Consider the following 19575-nt stretch of genomic DNA (forward strand, 5'->3'; position numbering starts at 1 on the left):
TCCAGCTAATCCCCAGGAGATTACTGTGCTGCCCGTGTTCCCTCCACACCTCTGTTCCCACTGGCTTCTACTTCCCATCAAGGTCCAACTCCATCTCCTTCTGACTCTAGTCTTGGGCTCTGAACGGTCTCAGGGGTGTCCTCCCTCCTACCCCACTCCCCCATCTGTGTTCTCAGAGGTCTCCAAGAGCCTCTGGTGACAGTACTCGCCACATCACAACTATACATCAATGGTTCCCTCCCCCAGGAGACTGGGCCCTTCTGGCAGTCTGTCTGTCCTTTCATCCATCCTAGGACTGGGACTGGCCTATAGCAGGCTGTCTAATAATGTGTATTGTGAGCATCAGGAATACAAACCAGGACACGCAGAACACTTTTTTGTGTTTATTTACCAAAACGTGCATAAACCTGACCACATTCAGCAACACAAGACACACAACCAGGACACACACACACAGGGCCTTGAAGGAGGCTGTCAAGTACTTTGAAGGACAGGAAGGAATGAACATGGCTGGGTGGACTTTTGGTTTCACTTGCAGAGGTTTGGGAAGGGCTCTGGTCCCACACACCCAGGAGGGGAGAAGGAGGAAAAAGGCAATAAATAGAATCCTGGGCACAGCCCACTTTGGTACATTACAGGTATAGCCCTGTGTATGGTCCCAGCAGCGTGGGAGCCAGGAGGACAGAGCCTGAGCAGCTGCCTTAGACAGATCAGACGTGCCACCAGAGGTCTCCTCCAAACGGCCCCCAGAGCCTCATAAGGCAGGAGAGGTAAGACTGGACCAGGCTCCACAGACCCTAGCTGTTCATGTCCGAAGAGATGGTCTTCTTCCTTGTCCGAACCTTCAGGGAGCGCGAGGTGGTACCCTGGGTGGGGAGGGAGCAGGTACAACATGAGAATGTCTAGGCCCTGGGTACCTGAGTAGCACACCTCCCTCCCACTTCCCTCATGCCTCCCTTGCCACTGACCTCCCGCACCGGCGGCTTCCTCTTGACCACACGCAGGCTTTGGCTGCGGCTCAGAGGTCTCTCTCGGGGCCGGGCAGGTGGCTGGGGGACTACCTCGGTATCTGACCAACATTCATCGTCGGTGTCACTGTCCTGCAGGCCCCCTGCCCGGTACCCTGTATTGAGGAGGGGAAGGCCGGGGAGGCAAAGCTGGGCATTTCCATAGTGGGAAGGCCAAGCCAGGGCCTTCTTCGAACCCCTGGGGAAGCCATGGCTTGCATGGAAGCATCAGCCCCCTGAGAACAAACAGCTCAAGATCGCTCTCCCACTCACCGATGGGTGGCCTGTGGCAAGGGACTTGGTCCTCCAGGTAGAGGGGATCCTGGTAGGTGGGAGCAGGGTCATCGGGGATGGAGCGCAGATCCTGCATGGAGAAGCTCCGCAGCCTTCCGGCCAGTGCACCCTGACTCTGCAGGGGACGGGGAGCCACCATGTCACCTGGAGGGATGGGGTTGGGGATCCTAACAGAAAGGGGTCTGAGCCAGCACAGCTGCTCAGGGAGGTGAAGGGGCCCAGGCCAAGGAACTGAAAGGAGCTCAGTAACCTTCTAGCCCCATGCCTTTGCAACACCAACAGGAAATGAAGGTCCAGAGAGCAGGAACAAGCGCTCATGGTCACTGTCCCAGCCAGAAGTCTGAACTTCCAGCTCGTCCTCCTGCCAACACCCCACCTGTCACCCCTCACCCTGTTCCCTGGTATGGTCAGGTGCTCTCTCTTGGCTCCCTGACAGAGAGCTGTACCCCTCCAAAAGGCACTGGGGGTGGGGGTGCTGCTGGAGGGCTGGGGCCCAGGGCACCTTGGTGGCAGCCTGCACAGCGGCTGAAGCAGCAATGTTGAGGCCCCGTTTCCCAAAGCTGAGCACCGTCTCATAGCTGCGCTCCTTGGCCTGCACAATACAGGTGTCAATCTCCTGTGGAAGACAGGAAAGAGGGGGGCAGTTGGGACAGGTGAGCTCAGCTGGACAGTTGAGTCACTCCTCTGCTGCGCACCGTGTCTCCCTGCCCATCCCCACCCACCAGGGCCCCTGCAGCCACACCAAGAGCTCCCCACCCACCCATTTCCACACCTCTGTGAGTGACCACACACAGCCTCCTCCCACCATCCCCAAAACAACTTCAAGCTGGTGTTTCACAGCCTCGAATGGTCATTCCCGTGTGCTTGCCTTTATCATGAGAAAAAGAAGACTAGTTTATGTCAAGGTCAGTCCCACAGCTCAACAGCAGCAGGACCCAGATTAGAACCCAGATTATCACCTAGTATCCGGAACCCCAAGTCTAGGGCCCTCTTTTTCACACCCACCCCTATGTTTCCCTACTCAACTCCCATGAAGTACCTTCTCATGACGGGACAAGGACGGGTGGACAAACTTGCGGTAAAGCAGGCTGGCCCCTCTGGTGTAAGGTGACAACAGCCACAGTACAAAGGCCATCTTGATCTCATAGTAGAAAGGGAACCTGTCAAAGGGAAGGGTGGGCACGGTCAGCCAGGGGTCCAGGCTGAGAGTGGCCTTTCACCTCCCCACTGCCCATAGGCCTTTTGCATGCATACCAGGAAATAAAGATGTCCGTGAAGGTCTCCACCGCCATGAACAGTGCAAAGACTATCCAGTACATCATCCACCGGACCTGGGGGTGGGTGGCGGTCAGAGGCCAATAGCTGAGCCCGCACAGCCAACTCCCCTGTCCCAAGCTGACCCGAGATTCCAGAGAGCCTGTGCTGCTGCATTCTCCCGGCTCCTGGCCGGCCCCAGAGAGCTGTCTCTGAGAAACTCCCACCCGTCTCTCTGCCCAACCCCCCCAGAAGCTTCACCCATATGATCCTGCACAGGCATCCTCCACAGCCTGCCGTCCAACCGCACCCACTCTGCTCAGGCTATCCCATCTGCTTATGCCCCTGGAAGAAAGGGAGGCCAGTTCCGAACCTCCCCACCTTGCCGAGTCCTACCATACCCCTAAGGCTGTCGTCCCACCCAGTCTACACCAAACCCTCCTGCCCACAACCACACTCACATATTCACGAATGTTTTTGGTCTTCACAGCCTTGTAGGAAGCATACGCTGGGTACAGCATCCCAAACACCAACCTAGAAGAGCCGGTAAAAAAGAGTGGGAGGATGAGGGCCATCATGTCCTCCTGCCCCCCACCAGATGGCCACCTCCCTCATAGGTGTGCAGTGGCAAGGGCCTACCCCGTTCTTCCTGCTTGGCTTGCACAACCTGTGCCTGAGTCAGTGCCCTGAAGGCCACCTCCCCACCCTGCTGTTTACAAACACCCCAAGCCTGCCCAGGCCTGCACGGGTGCCCTATGGGTGCATGATGGAGTGGGAGCACACATAGCCACACACAGGTGGGTGGGAGGCAGGCTTCAGAGCTGGTGAGAGCACCAGGCCGTCCCCTCCCATGGGCATGCAATCAGGCCCAGAGCCACCAGACCTGGCACTGCCAGGCTGCAGGCAGGAATATAGGAGCCAGGTGCTGGAATACTAAAAGGTGAGAGGAGGACAGAGTGGGGAGGTAGAGGCCAGGGCAGTGAGTCATGTGACTGCTCAGATGGGAAGCAGGCACCTGGAATCTCCACCCACAAGGTGCCACAACACTTTGCGTTTGCTAAGGGGCTGCCAGTCCGGTGTGAGGGCCTCGGTCCCACAGCCCTGTCTGCAGTGTGTGTGACTGCGGGAGGGGTCGCCAGGAGCCAAGGAGACTTTGGGGATGGAGGACAAGCGAGGGTGCCGGGTGGCACGTGCGTGCCCGCAGGTCCGTTAACCCTTGTGGTGAGAGTTGAGGGCGCTGTGCCCCCTCTCCCACCAGAGGTTCCCATCAATCTTCCACCTCAGGAGCGCTCTGGCTCCTGGGGATAGAGGAAGTCTGAAAGCAGCCATACTCACACCACCAGGCGACAGAGTATCCAGGACACCATCCTGCAGCCTCGGCACGAAGGGGGAACCTCCGCAAGATGACCAGAGGGACGCTCACGCGGGGCTGGGATGGGGTAATTAGTGGAAGTGCAGGAACCAGAGGGGCGCTCGGGCTGCCCCTTGGCAGAGGTGAGCCCGCCACCCCCCCACTCAGCAGTGCGCGGAGCCTGAAGAGTGGGGAGACCCGTGGGCTGAAGCGAGGAGGCCGGGGCTCGGAAAACCGACTTGGGAGCCGGTAAGGGCGGGTGCGTTCTTTCGCCCCGCGGCGCTCCTGGGGCAGTTACGGCTCAGCCCCGCACTTCCTGCTGCGGGGAACCAGGTGTTCGGCTCTCGCCGTGGCGCTGCTGCGGGTCCCGGGCCGCGGGTGGCGGTCACGGCCTTCGCTCGTTCGGGTCCCCGCGGTCTCAGCGGGCCCTGCCACGGGTAGCGGCCTCGGGGCGGAGTTTGCAACTCACTTGAAAGTTGCACGGAACTAGATTCTGCCCAACCCCAGGGCTCCGGCGCTTAGCGCAGGCGCAGTGAGGCTCCGGAGGGGGCGGGGAAAGGTCAAGGAAGCCAGCGGCCTGCCCCCTTAAAGGGGCAATGCGCCTCCTACTCGTGGATGAGGCCCAGTAGGTGAGCGGCCGCCCTAATTGGAAAGATTAGGGGGTGGGAAACGGCAGCAAAAAAGGTGGGGAAAAGGAAACGAAGGAAACCTGGAGTCCAGAGTTCTCGCGACTCTTCCCTGGCTTCCCCCTTTTGCCTTGTCTTTCCCTTCTGTAAAATGGGAAAAGGCATGGGATGGGTGCAGTGCCCCACTTCCAGGCTCACAGACAAGTGGGAGGAGGCATGGCTGAGCGCCAACAGATCCAGGTCTTGCAGCCCTGGGTCAGGAGATGCTTAAGCGCCCCGAAGACACTGAGTTGACCTAGGACGAAAGCGAGAAGAAGTAGGAGAGGGAATCTGAGGGACTCATCACCGCGCCCCACCCCCTGCCCTCTCCCCGGAGTCACCCTGAAGAGTGGGTTTCAGGAGTTGACTTCTCTCTGCGATACCTCTCTAGAGCCCACCTATTTGGGTGGGCTGACCATGATGATTTGAGAGATTCCAGACAGAGTCCCCTGCCCCCACTCCCCCACCCATGCCTTTTTCACCAGAAATTTGAAGTTCTATTCCTTGTGAGTCAAGAACACAAACATCCCTGAGAGCTGAATCATATCAACAATTGCCACTTTGTAGCTAATTTTTGTGTGCAAGGTCTTGACCCTTATGAAGATCCCCTCCAACCTTTTTTTTTGTTTTGTTTTTTTGTTTTTTTGTTTTTACCATTTAGGAAATAGGTTCTCTCTGTGGCATTGGTTACTGGATGATGAGTGAATGCTCCACTTGATCAGTCTTCTCAGCACAGCCCAGGAAGGGGAGAGGAAACAGAGAAGCTCCTCTAGGGGCAGGGGTATAAGGGAAAGAAAGTGGGAGGCTTGAAGGAGAAGGCAAGCTTTGTTGCTTCTAGAACTTTATACTAGGATTGCATTCTTTGTTCTCTCTTCTGCATAGTGCCCCGATCCTCCCTCTGACAATAGGGACCATACCTCTCCACCCTGGGCAGCCACCCCCTCTGTTTCACAGGGCTGAGGTGAAGGAGACAGCAGAGTTACCCTGAGCCATGCGGATGGGAAACTTGAACAGTTATTAATTTTTATTAGAGCCATAGTTAACACCCATCATCTATGGAAAGGATGGCATAGGTAATGATGGGGGCCAGGGAAAGGAGGCTTCCTGGGAATAAATAAACACCAGGTAATGATGTAGTCTTAATTACTATCATCCATTTTATTGGTGGTGTTGAGCTAGCAGTGAAACCGACCCACAGGAGAAACTGCCCTGAGGCCTCCCTCTTCCCATCTAACCATCCCCTCACACTAGGCCTCACTCCTACCTTATGTTGGAAAAACAAGAGACTGCAAGGGCCAAAGTCCCACCACCCATCTCTAGGCCCAAACATGTGATCGAGATGAATGTTGAGCTTAATTGAGGAGACACATTCCTTGTCTCCTGGGAGCAGAAGGATGTGACTGACTCCTGGGGGACAGCTCAGGAGGAGCAGGGGGTTGCAGAAGAGGGAAGGAAGCCCCGATCCTCAGGAGGTGAGTGTGCTTGGGCTGACGGGGTGTGTGTGCGCACCTCTGGTCCTTTGGTACCTGCTGCACAGCCACCTCCTCCCTGGCTGCCTTCCAGAGTCACCTGACCCCAGCACCTACCCCCACTTGCTGGCGAAGAGCTCTCCTGGGCCCTCTTTAAGACCATCTCCACGGGGTGCTCCTGGGTGGCTCAGTGGGTTAAAGCCTCTGCCTTTGGCTCAGGTCATGATCCCAGGGTCTTGGGATCCCAGGGTCCTGAGATCAAGCCCTGCATCTGGCTCTCTGCTCAGCAGGGAGTCTATTCCCCTTCTCTCTCCATGCCTGCTTCTCTGCCTACTTGTGATCTCTGTCTGTCAAATAAATAAATAAAATCTTTAAAAAAAAAAGACCATCCCCACAGGGAAGGTCTCTCACATGGAGACAATGCGCTTAGGGAATCTAAGGGACAGCAGAGGTCTGCTCCTGAGAGCAGGGCTCAACATGGAGGGGTGTGCAGCTGAGGGGTGTAGAGTGAGTGGACTCTGTTTCTCATCGCCTTTGGTCGTGAGATGTTGACACAGTCACCCAGCTACCCTGGGTTGCTAGGCAACTCTCTGGACACGCTGATGACCCCCAGGGCAGGTGGCCAGGCAGGCATACATCAGGCCGCATTCCCCATGTACAGAAAGCTGGGCACTCAAGGGTAGTAGGGTCTCCCACCCTGGAGGGAGTTCCGGGGGAGTGACAAAATGTTTATCTTTTTACCTGGCAACAGAGTACCAACGTGTCTGGGACACTCAACCTACTTCCCCCGGCAACTTCTTCCTGGCCCAGCATGAGGGTCCATTCCCCATTTGAAGAAGCAGGACAGGAATTCCCAGGACAGTGTGGCTGGGGGGCCTGAGGGACATCTGCTAAGCCAAGAGCACATGAACGTGGTTTGAAGAGGTGGAAGCCCAGACACAGCACCCATGAGGTTCCCCATGGTGAGGGGGTGCTCAGGGGCAAGCTTGGGGGTGCACCTGACACTAGAGGAGAGACAGAGGGCCAGGGTCTCTGAGACTGATGGGTGAGGAGCCCTAGTCTGCAGACAGAGTTCTCCCCAAAGATCAACCTCCTCCTTTCCCAGCAAGCACCCTTCTCTGAGCCCCTTCGGCATCTCCTAGAGTCCTAAAGACTAGAGTCCTAAAGACAAGTCACAGTGCTGTGTCAGACACATTATTCCAACGGCTTTCCAGGTATGAATGTATCATATATTTCATGCATCTAGATCTCATACTAACTCTGTCAGCCAGGTATTTTGATTATCCACATTTCATCGATGATAAAAACAGAGATACAAATAGACTCAATGACATGTTGAGGCTGCCCTTGCCGCTAAGTGGCAGGATCAAGAACTGATAGACTAAGTTTTAGTATCTACTTGACAGAGGAGAAACCCAGGGCCAGGGAAATCAGCGCACTTGCTTGAAAACTCCCACCTCAGGCAAGAGCTGGATGCAATGGAACAGAATGGAGAGGGACTGCTGAGCTTGTCTTTGGCCTTGTTAGTTGGAGTTGACCTGATGGAAGGACAGACTCCAGTCTCCATGGGCCCCAAGTCTGTGATCTCCAGGAAGAAACACTTGGGCCATGAGTCAGCCCCAGGTGGTAGAGACTAGTCACACTTGACCCACATTTGAATGTCATCATCATCATGAATTCCTGACCCCAGCACAAGCTGACTGTGGGGTGCCCACTTTCTCCTCTGAAAGAGAGCAAGGAAGAGGGGGGTCTGAAGGCTACTGCCCCCTGAAGACAGTAGGGACAGAGAACACAGCCCTGGCTCTGTTCTGAGAGAAACAGCCGCCTCCAACAGTAGCCATTGGACACGTGAGAGCCAACAATGGGGTGGGACATTTTTATTTGCAGCAGTGAAGTCACGACATTGCCCCCAAGTGCCCCTGGGCGTCCACCATCAGTGGGCCCTCACAGAGTCTGGGCACAGGGAATTCTGCCCACCTCACCCCATGCCTTCTCCGCCGGCCTTGCAGCTCCGAGCTGCCTATTCCCAGCCTACAGCAGAGGGCAGCAGAAGCTTGGCTCCCAGGTCCTGCCTCTACGGACCCTCACCCCCCTCCACCCCTCAGCTCACACTAAGACACAATGCTCCTGGGGCCTGCCTCTGTGGATTGGAGAGGTCCTGGGATCCCCAGGATGCTCTCTAGCCCTCCTCCACTCTTGGCACTGGCCCAGTTGGCTAGGGTGCTTGCCGGGGGCCCTGGTTCGGGCCAGCGTTGGGACCCACCTTACAGAGCCTACACAGCTCAATGTCCACATCCCAAAGGTGGGGTTCAACCAGGGGGTGGTCAGAAAGCTGGGGCAGCCACAGTGAAGAAAAGCTGAAACGCTTTTATCTGGGTGGTCTCCCATCCCCAGGTGAGCTGGATTCAAGATCAGAGCAGGAAACTCCAGGGAGAACAGAGAGAACCCTAAGAAGAGCTCAGGGTCTGCTTTGTTATTGATTTGGGCAGAGGGGCAAAGCCCCCAGATCAAGCTGGTGCCCAGAGACTGGCACCACTATTCCCGTCCTTATCAGCTACAGGGTGGGCACATAAGGGATGAGTGAGCCGAGGAGCGCAGGGACCATGTGCCTCCTCCAAGAAGAGAGCCAAGTTGATGAAGGAGAGCCTCTTTAGGCCGCCCTGCATCTGCATGTGTGCACACAGAAGTGGGAGAATTAGCAGGCGCATGTGTGTAAACTGAGGGTGTCCATCAGCGTCTGCGTGTGCATGCCAAAGGAGCATAGTGCAAGGGACTGAGGCCCGCAGCATGGAGGCTGCGGCCCCAGGCTGCAGTACGGATGTGAGCAGGTAAACAGAGCCCTGGAGCACCAACAGGAAAGACCAGAGTAGGAAAGCTAAGCTGAAAAATGGGACGGGTGGTTCTGCTCTCCCATGCCCCTCCCCTGGGGCCAGAGCCCAGAGAAAGCAGCAGATCAAGGGGGACAGAGTCTTGGGGCTACCAATGTCCACACAGGAGAGGCACAGGGCTGCTGAGTTGCCTGGCACATCTCCAGGTCTCCATGCTGATGACAACTATGGTGAGTGGCTCCCCTGGGCCCACCCACAGTGTGTATCCATGCTCATGGGTGGGGGTGGGAGGGAGGACGCGCGGGGGTGGGGTGTCCATGAGGCCGTGTACGCAGGTTGGTTACACGTGTCTTCACATGTGCAGGCACACGTGCTGCTCACAGAGAGACTTCCCTTCAGCCCCCCGCAGCCACCCAGACCCAGAAGCCGGGCTCCCTCTAGGCACTAAGATCCACCACGATGTGTCGGTACACGAGCGTCTGTCCCTTGAAGCTGGGGGCCAGGAGCAGCTGGGCGTCGCCAGCAGGCATGTAGCAGAAGGCCCGAGGGGCCTGCACAGCCAGCTCCTGGAACCGCACGAACTTCTGGCGCCCCTCGTCCCACTGGTAGATCTGCGTGAAGGAGAAGTCACTCCCCAGCGCCAGGTAGCGGCGGCCGCCCACCAGGAAGGGCTGCATGGCCAGGGAGCCCCTGGAAGGCAGGGCCTGCACTTCAGAGAAGCGGGTGCCCTCCCAGCGCAGGATCTTGGAGTCGCCGATATAGCGGCTGAGACACAGGTAGCTGTCGCGACCGGCACGGAAGTGTTTCACGGCCTGGGCGTCGGGCACCTGGGTCACCTCGCCCTGGGCCACAAACTGCTTCTGGGTGCGACTCCACTGGTAGATGACAGGTGCCTGGGAGCTGCTAGATACAATCAACCGTGGCTTGCCCTCGCCATCCACGAACTCCAGGTCAGTGTCACGGTGCCAGGCATGCAGGGCCTGGTGGGAATAGAAGCCGTTCTGGTGCCAGCGGTAGACGCTGGTGGCACCCGCCTTGGAGCTGTCAGCCACGGCAAAGTACCAGTCACCATCAATGCGGAAAGCCTCGAGGTCGTTGGGCTTGCGCACGCGCTGTGGGTCGATGTCCTGCAGCTTGGTGAAGCGTGTGGTGTTGGGGTCCCAGTGGTAAATATAAGAGCCCCCAAACAGCTGGGCCACAACCATGTACAGCTGGCTGTCCACCACCATTGGCTTGCAGTGCACGGCAGAAGGGGCTGCGGGGAGGGAGAGAAGCAGCCTCAGGCAGGGTCAGGCAGCCCTGCATGCCCCCTCCCCATGCCATGCCGTTGGAAGACGGGGGATCACTCCCCTCCGACCCTGGCCCAGAACCCTGGCTCTCGGGGACAGTGGCCCTCCCACCGAACTTCACCGGCTTTTCCCAGCTGATCATGTGACTCTCAGCATCACTCTCCCTCCACTCTTGCCCCCAGGGTTAAAACATCAGCTAACATGGAGCACAAAACAGGTGTCCTTACGTATTGACCGGGTGTTTACCTATAATATTGATTATGGAATGTTTATTGTGTGAAGCCCCTGGGCTGAGTGTGAACAACTGATCATCAGAAATGGATCCTGTTATTTTGCCCATTTAACATTGACAGGAGCAGGCTCAAAGTCTAAGTGACACCCAAAGTTCCCTGGCTGGCCAGATGCCAGGCAGTGGAAGGAAGAAGAGACTGAGCCCATCCACAGCCAGGTCATAGAGCCAAGGTCACACCATGACACTTTGATGTTTGGATAGTTGTGTACGAAAACACATTATCCTAAGAATTCCCACTTTTGCAAGGGCTGTTAGGTACGAGGATGTCTGCACGAACCTCCTTCTGTTCAACAACCAGATCGATCTGACCTCTTCTCAAGCACGTGAAGCACACAGGGCCACACTCTTCACCTGTCCTGGTGTCTCTGTTTATCAAGTCTCCTCCTTCCCAGTGGGGCTTTATGCACCCTCCTCCTCCCCATCCCTCCCCCTGAAGAAAGCCCATGCTGAACCCCAGGCCTCTGGCAGTCACCGCAAATCCCTTCGACAGCCTTGTTCCACCTGCCCAGATATTCATGACTCCCCAGCTCCCAAGTTCAGACCATCCATGCCCACATACCCAAGAGCACCTCAAAATCCAGCTGGCCATGACTGGGCACACATCTACCCTCAAACCTGTTCCTGCTCTTCCTCCTCTATGTTCTCAATTTCCATCCATGGCTCCACCCAGTTGCCACCTCCAGAAGCCTGGAGCCATCCCCAACACCTCCCTGTCCCTCACTCACCCACAGCCAATCAGTCCCAAGTCCTGTCAGCCCTTCCCTTCTGCTTTCTAAGTTTGTGTAGGATTGCTGTTATTCCTTCTGTAAACATTTTCTAGAATTTACCAGGGAGACCATCTGGCCCTGGATCCTTCTTTTGGGGGAAGGGTATCTTTTTTATAAAGACTTCAGATTCCTTCAGAGATACAGGGTAATTTAAATTTTGTTTCCTCTTGTGTCAGTTCACTCCTCCATCCTAAATCTCTCTCTCTCCATCCCCACTACTGTTGCCCCAGTCCAAACTCCTGCCTATCCCCCTAAGGATGTGCCCACATGTCTTGCCCCATGCCAAGCCACTCTCCACATGGCATACAGAGAAACTGTTCTAAAATACCAGGTGGTTTGTTTCATACACTCTGCTCAAAACCTGTCCATGACCTGGTCCTCATGTCTCTTGGGTTTCATCTGCCTCTTTCCACCTTGAAACTTATGCTGTAGTCACATGAGCTCCTTATGGTTTACACGTGCATGCACTCATGCACTAAGCTGTTGCACACTTTCTTGAATTTGCTCATACTGTTCTTGATGCCAGAATACCCCTGCCACATTTTTTCTCTGAGCTAAGTCTCCCTCAGCCTTCTAGACTCAGCTCAAATTCAGTGGATCCCAAACTGAGCTCACTAGCCACTCCTATCTCCTTCTTCGTTCACTGGAACCAACCAGTTACTCAAGCCAGGCACTTGGGCATCACCTCTGACTTTCCTTCACCCTTCAAGGCTCAAGTCAGGCATCCCCTCCACCAGGAAGCCCTCCTTGATTGCCCAGGGTACACTTCTCCTTTGTGGTCCTAGAACATCATATTCATATCTCCTTCCTCATACCCACCTATTATATGGATGTTATCTGTGTATGTATTGGCCTCTCCCCAAAGACTGGAAAGTTATTATGAGCAGAGACCATGTCTCATCTATGCCTCTACCTGTAGGTATTCAGTGAAGAGGAACAATGGAGCCCAGCGCCTCTCCACCCCTTTAAATGTGGGCCACCAAAACCAGCTTGGGGTAGGTACCTGGTATTCTATCATAATCTCGAAGCTGCCGTTCCACATAGTCCCACTTGAGAACAGTGCAAGCGCTGGCACCTGGCTGGGCCAGAGCCAAGTAGAGGTCGCTGGAGTAAAGGAAGGGCTCGGCTGACACCGCTGGGAAGGACAGGGTCTGGTACAGCACGAAATCTGTAGGGATGAGAGGTGAGTGGTGGGAAGAAGAAGGCTAAGAGCTTGTTGGGGGTTAAGTGCTGCTGGACCAGGATGGTGGAGGCTGGGGTTGCTTCTGGCAGTGCCTGTGAGCACCCCGGGGAGACCTGCGGTGGGGGGAGGGGGCACCTCCTACCGGTGGTAATGCAGTCAAACTCTCGCAGTGGCAAGTCCTGCACCTTGTGCTCCTGGAAGCGGGGCGGGCTGGCACAGTAAATGGGAGCCACAGTGGTGTTGGTGTGCGCCAGCCACTCCACAAGCCACTTGACCTTGCAGTTGCAGTTGAGCGAGTTGCCCCGCAGGTCCCTGGATCGCGAGGGTGACAGAGGGAACACAGAGAGGAGCAGGCTCCCAGTGGCTCTACGCCCCCGCCCCCACATCTCCCACCCAGGGGCTCTCTGGGCTTTTGCAAGTGGGTATAATCAAGGTTGCCGCTGCTCACATGGCATCTTTGCACAGATTAGAGAGAAGTACCCCTTGGGCTAGATGCACCCCCATGGACATGGGTTTGGCCAGCGGAGCCGGGGCTGAGTTTCAGTCCCTGCTGGCCTCCTGGGTGAGGTGCCCTTTTGCAGTGTGTAACCTGCACCACTATGTCGCGTCTCAGTTCCTTCAGACCTTCCACAATCCCGGGTTGTTGCTTTTTTTCTTGTGTAAATACTGACTGATTATTGTGGCTATACAATAGGGCATTAATGTATGATCAAATCAAACATATGTTTTAAAAGCACTTGTTTAAGAAGCATATACATACACACTGTATCCACGTAACCTTCCAGGAGACATCCCCAAACCCAAGCCCTCCCAGGCTCTCAAGAACTTATGGTCTTCTCCAGGGACGTGCCCCTCTGTGCCATTGTCGAAAGTGGTAGGGCTCAGACTTACAAGTCACTAAGGATATCCAGGGGCCGGAAGATGTCTCGAGGCAGTGTCTGCAAGTTATTGTTGGCCAGCGATCTGCAAGAGAGACCCCTGGGTCACCTAACTGAGGCCAAAGACCACAGGAGATGGAAGGCTTTGGTCCCGTGTGTGTGTCCGTGATGTACTCACAGGTGTGTCAAAGACTTGAGTCCTCTGAAGGTAAACTTGGATAGTGCCCAGATGTCGTTGTTCTCAATGAAGCTGGAGACAATGAGAATTTGTTGTAGATGCCACTCAGTATCCCAGACCCCCAATCAGCTACTTCTCTCCGCCCCAGCTAGATTCCTGCCCGTGGTCCTAAGGCAGGCTTCCATTCTGATTCTGGTGACATGAATGAAGACTGTGGTGACAGGGCATCTGAACAGGGTGGTTTAGGCAGAGGGATGGATGAAATGACCTTCTGCTTGAGTCCAGCAGTCAGAGGACTCAAGGGCTCTCCCTATCCATTGCCCCCAGCCTTCCTCATCCAAGCTGCCCTCTCAGCCCACCCAGGCTGGGGCTCCCTCCTCCTTTCTGGTTCCCGTTTCCCCCACTCCTTGACACACACAGGTACTGCAGGTGTGACAGTCCTGTGAAGGCGTTGTCTCCAATCAGAGTAAACTTGTTGGAGTTGAGTAACCTGGAGAGACAGAGAGCGGATTAGAGCTTCCAAGGGTGTGCCCGCTGTGCCAGCCCTCAGACTGCTACCACACCCTGGGGCTTCCTCACAGTCCCGGGGTCCTTCCCCAGTGTGTCTCTCTATCTCTGTGTCTGTGTCCATCCTCTGTCTCCACCCTCACCCCAGCTCATTCACTCCCTGTCAGACTGGTGTTAAGCTTGAGGGTAGCCCATGTTGAAAAGGAGCTGGGGTAACTCACAAGCACTCTCTCCTGCGACTGGGGCTTCAAACAGGAACAGCCCTTGTTAAAATTCCGCACCCTCCCACACCCCTCCCTTTTGACCCTCAGCTCCTTCTTCAGATCCTGGTCCCGGGGGGTCAACTGTCTCTAAGATGAGCCCTGTCCCCTGCAGTGTCCATCTTCTGGCACCAACCCAGCTACTGCACCCAGTTCCTTTGGTCTCCAGAGGGGGCAAGTCCATTCCTCATTGGGCCCCAAATACCCACTGCTGGTTTTCACAAGCACCCCCCACCTTCCTTCTCCCCACTACTGTTCCCTGCACCCTTCCTGACTATGCTGCTCCACCTTTTGTGGCTTTCCTTACCAGCAGAATTTTAAGGGACACCTGCCTCTTAACCTGCAATGGCTGCCTGTACTTGTTCTCCTCTCCCCAGCCCAGGATCTTTCCCCTTCCACTGCCCCACCCCGTACCCGCCCTTCCCCAAGGTCCAGCGTCCTTACAGGAACTGCAGCAGGGGCAGGTGGGAAAATGCTCCATCCTGGATCTCTGAGAAGGCGGCATTCACCAGTGTCCTGCAGGGGACACTGGAGTCAGTACTGTGGGGACTACGCAGGGACTGGGGTAGAAGGGCACCCAAGGTGAACAGGGCACTGCTTCTCCACACTCTTACCCTGGACACTCCCCATTTCACCAGCCTGGGCACCCTACCTGGGACTATCTTTCTTTTCCCTTCAGAAACTCATTGCCTTTCTTCATGGCTATCCTACGGCCTCCCTGAGCACCAATGAACCCAGGCTGAGCTTCCCCGTCAGCCAAAAAGAAGGTTCCATTACCCAGACCTTCAAGATCATCCAAATGCCAACCGTGTGCTAGGTGCTGTTGAGGGATGGGGCACTGGAATGGGGCGTGGGGGGTGGTTAGCCGCCTGCTCTCAAGGACCACACAGCCCATCTGGTCCCTGAGGCCACTTACTGCATGGGACAGGCTGGCTGGCCCAGTCCAGAGTGGATGGAAGACCAATGCAAGGCAGTGGTCCAGTGCCAGGGCACTGTGTGGGTGTATGTCCCTTCCACCCCTCCCCCTGCTTCCACCCTCCCTCCCCCTACAAAAAGCCTTTCTGCCCTCGGAGTGACATCACAGGCAGGGGACCACATGCTCTTGTAAACAACCCCTCCCCCCGTGTCCAGAGCCCTGCACACAGTAGGTCTCATTGATGCTGATGCTGGTGATGATTCATTCTTGGCCCTAAACTCCTGTTTTCCCCAGCCATGGCTGCTGAGCCTGCATGACTACAGAACTCCCCGCAGGGCTGGTGCCTTGAATCTCCAGTCCTAAGGACCCCTGGAGTCCTCCTGCTCCCCACACTTTGTGCAGGGGGAGCAGGGGTTTTCCCCATCCACTGTCAGAAGGCTCTTGCCTTGCTCCCTCTCTCCGCTCCCCCACCTCCTGAGCCAGGGCAGGACACTCACAGAGAGATGACCTCGGAGGGCAGGTTCCTGGGCACGGCCTTAGAGTCGACGCAGAAGGCGGTGTCCCTGGTGCAGGAGCAGCTGGGCGGGCAGGGGGGCGTCTTAGGGGGCCTCTTGGCACTGACTTGCAGCATCAGGCAGAAGCCGAGCGTGGACAGCGCCAGCAGCCGGAGCCGGGAGCCCCGCCTGGCCCGCAACCCCGCCATGCTGCCTGCAAGCTCTCTCGCGGGCCACCGGCCGCAGCCCCCGCCCCGCGGCTCTCCGCCACCCAGCGCGGGCTGCCACCTCCCGGCCACCGCCGCCGGCTGCCGCTGCCGCAGCTAGGAGCCCGGCTGCCCGCTGCGGAAAGCGGATTCCTCCGGCCCTCGGGCGCCGGTTCCGTCCCCACCCCTGCTCGTTCTCGCGAGCCGGCAAGGAGAGCTGCGCGGGCCCGGAGCCGAGCTAGGGCTGACCGGCGGGGGCGGGGGCGGACGCGGGCTGCGGCGGGGGCGCGCGCAGGGCGGGCCGGGGTGGGGCGCGGTGGCTGGGGGAGTCCCGTGCTGGGAGTAGCCCAAGAAAGGAGTGTTTGAGACGTCTCCGGGGCCGGCGTCTGCTTGCACGTCCTGCGCCCAGAGAGACACTCGCGAGTGCAGGTGTGCGAGGTGTGCAAGAGCATCGTCTGCTGGCATGACTGTGCATGTGTGCGCCTCTGCCTCTGCCTCTGCACGGGCACTTGCACGTAAGGCGCCTATCCCCTCGTGGGGGCATTGCTGCATTGTGGATCCCCGTGCCTCTGTGTGTCTATCTGCCGTGACCCTCAGGGGACATATCCTCTAAACAAGAGCTCATGAGTGTGTTAAGCCACATGTGTGTGTAGCTGTGTTCACATGTGTTTCCACGAGCCAGTGAGCAGAATGTGCCTTTGTGTCTCTGGGAGCTGAAAAGGGAAATGTTTGTCACTGAGTCCGAGTGGAAGTGTGTGGAATTCTGGAACAGCTCTCCCTACCCAACCACAGACTGTTGAAGCTGGGTTGAGCCCTGGATGTTTCCCAGGCCAGCTCTTTGTCACAAATGAGGAAACAGAGGCCCAAACTAAGAGGAAAGCAGACCAGCTTGGTGTCACATCTACTGTGTGTTGTGTACTCTGCGTGCTTAATCCTTCCAACCTTTTAAGGTAGATGATACTAATCCCCTTTTACAGATAAGAGAAGTGAGGCTGGTGGTACCAGAGGAAAGGGACAGAACAGAGATTTCAACCCACTCTGCCCCAACTCCAAAGTTCAGAGTCATACTAATGTACCAGGGCTTTCCAAAGCGTGGTCCAGGGAGTCCAGGAGAATCTTCCGGGGAGTCACTGACATCAAAATAATTGTCCTAAGAATGTTAAAACTTAATTTAACTTTTTTAACTTTCATACTCTCACAAAAGTACGCTGGAGTTTTCCAGAGGCTACACCATGTATCTTCAACTAAGCCAGCAATTAAAGAGATTTGCAAGGGGTACCTGGACAGCTCAGTCCACTGAGTAGCCAAAGACTCTTGATTTTTGCTCAAGTCACGATTTCAGGGTCCTGGGATAGAGCCCAGCGTGGGGCACAGCACATAGGAGGTAGTTGACTAGAGGATTCTCTTATTCTCCCTCTGTCCCTCCCTCCGCTCATGTTCTCTCTCTTTCTAAATAAATAAATCTTGAAAAAAATAAAGAGATATGCAAAAATGTAAAACAACGACACTCTTATCTCTAATTTTTTTTGCTTTGTAAAATCATTTTTAAGACTTATGTTACATATGTTAAAACAGAATGGGGTTATTATTGCAATTTTCACTAATTGATTAATACTTTTAAATTTCTCAGTAAATATCAATATAGTAAATATCAATAGATATAACCCACATAAACAGAAGATCTTGGGGGTCCCCAATTTTTTTAAGAATGTTAAGGGGTCCTGGGGCTCCTGGGTGGCTCAGTGGGTTAAAGCCTCTGCCTTTGGCTCAGGTCATGGTCCCAGAGTTCTGGGATTGAGCCCCACATCGGGCTCTCTGCTCTGCGGGGAGCCTGTATCCTCTTCTCTCTCTCTCTTCCTGCCTCTCTGCCTACTTGTGATCTCTGTCTGTCAAATAAATAAATAAATAAATAAATAAATAAATAAAATCTTTAAAAAAAAGAATGTTAAGGGGTCCTGAAACCAAAATGTTTGAGAACTGCTGCTCTCCTCCGTGTTACTTCCCTGGGGGTCTCTGTGTGGGACTGATTGTGCTGAAAGTTCACACAGGGTCAGGGAAGCCTGGAAGTCAGGTGAATGGGCTGCCCGTCTGGTGTTCTTTCCATAGCAGGCTAGGAAACTGAGATCGCTGGGTTTAAGATGTGTCCCCAACTGTGCCCAGCCTCTGCCAGCAGGGACTTCTCTGGTCAGAGCTTACATCTGCCCATGTTCTCTCAACCAGGGATGCCCTGTCCCTTTGATGCTCACTTGCCACTGCCCATCCAGATGCCCGTGCAGCCCTCCGCATGCCAGCTTGTGGGACAACAAGCAATGGGGGTTGGGAGGGAGGCCTGGGCAGCTGGGCAGCCGTCCCCTCCCGTCCCTGGCACAGCTCTGCCCAGCGCACAAAGGCGGAGTGATTCTTGTCCCAGACACTGCAGCAGGGGAGCTGGAAGGGAAAAAAGAGGAGGTCCACATAGGAGGGGTGGCTACCTTAGGGCTCTCCATCACCCACAGTTCTCCCAGAGGAATTTAGACCAGAGACAGACAGAAAGGGGAAGACTTTGCCCTATTCTCAGCTAGGGAGAAGAGCTGTTTGGGGGATGAAATAGATGATGTTAATCATGACAATTGGATTGATGATGTCATTGGATCCTCACAACAGCTTGGAGAAGGGGACAGGACAGGGGGACTAGTCCCATTTCACAGCCCAACACACTAAAGGAAAGGCAGAAAGATGGATTCGTTCGGGGTCGCAGAGCTGGCTAGTGAAGCATCAAGAGCTCCATATGCAGAAGAAATGAACTATCAACCGGTCCCCTGGAGCCCCTTCACGCTTGCTGACCATCTTATCCTTGCATATAATGACATGCTGGCCGTGCGCATGTTCTGTGCCCTGCAGCAGGTACAAAGAAGCCTCAGGAAACCATGGTCTCAGGGCCAGTCCCCAAGGAAGACAGGGCAATGAGAAGCTCCCGCATTGCTGATGAGAACAGCAGTGAGGTCTAAGTGGCAGAGGAAATGAAGGGCAGCAGGAGGCCCGGAGATTTGGGGGTGGGGGGGCGTGGCAGCCTGGGTCAGCAAGGTGGCAGAGCAGAGACCATTGACCCTTCCCTGGCCTTCGGAGCTTGATGGCACTCAGAGAGGTGGAGAGGCATTGAGGGTGGGATTTCCAGGAGGGAGAAAAGGCCTAAGTAAATGCCAACATGTGAGAAGTCTGCAGCAGAGCAGAGAACTGGGGTGGGAGGAGGGCGAATGGGGGGACAGCTCCCAGCTAAAGGTCCCTCCCTCCTTGCTTCCAGAGAAAGACCTCTACTGGGTCAGTGTCAGAGGGGTAGGTGCTAGCATCTGAACTCCCATTATGAAACTGGAGGGCAACCTTCCTTCCCCAACCTCCAAACAGGCAAAAGCAAGTGAAGGGAAAAAAACAGAAAAAGAAAAACCATAAAGCTTGTGAGAATTACAGCCTAAGGGCAGCCTGCAGGGGAGACTGAGGACCTGGGAGGAGAACAGAGGCGTCTCTCTAAGAGAGACTCCTTTCTCAGCCCCAGCTGATGACCGCAAGCCCTCCATGCGATGCCTGATCAGGACAAATCCCACAGCTGGACCCTGCGGCCCCCCGAGATGCCCGCAGGGACCCCGAGATGCTTGCAGTCCTCCTTGGCTCTCCCCCTGGCCTGCTGCCCACCTGGCTCAGGCCCAGTGCATGGGAGTCAGCCAATCAATCCCAGTGTTGCCAGGACAACCCAGGGGCGGGAG

At 55.6% G+C, this 19575-nt stretch overlaps 2 protein-coding genes across 2 annotated transcripts; both read right to left on the reverse strand.

The window, feature by feature from the left end:
• Nucleotides 1-369: 369 nt before the first annotated feature.
• Nucleotides 370-4411, reverse strand: REEP4 (receptor accessory protein 4). Its single transcript, XM_059371403.1, has 8 exons — nucleotides 3891-4411; nucleotides 3017-3089; nucleotides 2556-2632; nucleotides 2341-2461; nucleotides 1804-1917; nucleotides 1281-1416; nucleotides 969-1123; nucleotides 370-866 (listed from the first exon to the last, which is right to left on the reverse strand). Exons 1-8 carry the CDS (start codon nucleotides 3920-3922, stop codon nucleotides 798-800), a joined length of 777 nt encoding a protein of 258 aa, XP_059227386.1. The 5' UTR covers nucleotides 3923-4411; the 3' UTR covers nucleotides 370-797.
• Nucleotides 4412-7902: 3491 nt separating this feature from the next.
• On the reverse strand, nucleotides 7903-16084 carry LGI3 (leucine rich repeat LGI family member 3). Its single transcript, XM_059371411.1, has 8 exons — nucleotides 15636-16084; nucleotides 14667-14738; nucleotides 13874-13945; nucleotides 13456-13527; nucleotides 13291-13362; nucleotides 12542-12711; nucleotides 12220-12384; nucleotides 7903-10123 (listed from the first exon to the last, which is right to left on the reverse strand). The coding sequence occupies exons 1-8, from the start codon at nucleotides 15839-15841 to the stop codon at nucleotides 9306-9308; spliced, it is 1647 nt and encodes a 548-aa protein (XP_059227394.1). The 5' UTR covers nucleotides 15842-16084; the 3' UTR covers nucleotides 7903-9305.
• Between the last annotated feature and the right edge of the window lie 3491 nt (nucleotides 16085-19575).

The sequence above is a fragment of the Mustela nigripes genome, chromosome 1 (assembly GCF_022355385.1).
Source record: "Mustela nigripes isolate SB6536 chromosome 1, MUSNIG.SB6536, whole genome shotgun sequence".
NCBI classification, from domain to species: Eukaryota; Metazoa; Chordata; class Mammalia; order Carnivora; family Mustelidae; genus Mustela; species Mustela nigripes.

What these genes read in the sequence shown, in the direction of transcription:
- LGI3 (XM_059371411.1), bottom strand. Translation starts at nt 15,841, where the DNA reads ATGGCGGGGTTGCGGGCCAGGCGGGGCTCCCGGCTCCGGCTGCTGGCG. An exon ending in CTGTCACACCTGCAGTACCT is followed by an intron (nt 13,528 to 13,873) that starts GTGTGTGTCAAG and finishes CATTGTCTCCAG; the next exon opens with CTTCATTGAGAACAACGACA. An exon ending in CTCAAGTCTTTGACACACCT is followed by an intron (nt 13,363 to 13,455) that starts GTGAGTACATCA and finishes TCTCTCTTGCAG; the next exon opens with ATCGCTGGCCAACAATAACT.
- REEP4 (XM_059371403.1), bottom strand. Translation starts at nt 3,922, where the DNA reads ATGGTGTCCTGGATACTCTGTCGCCTGGTGGT. An exon ending in ATACTCTGTCGCCTGGTGGT is followed by an intron (nt 3,090 to 3,890) that starts GTGAGTATGGCT and finishes CGGCTCTTCTAG; the next exon opens with GTTGGTGTTTGGGATGCTGT. An exon ending in TTGCCACAGGCCACCCATCG is followed by an intron (nt 1,124 to 1,280) that starts GTGAGTGGGAGA and finishes TCCTCAATACAG; the next exon opens with GGTACCGGGCAGGGGGCCTG.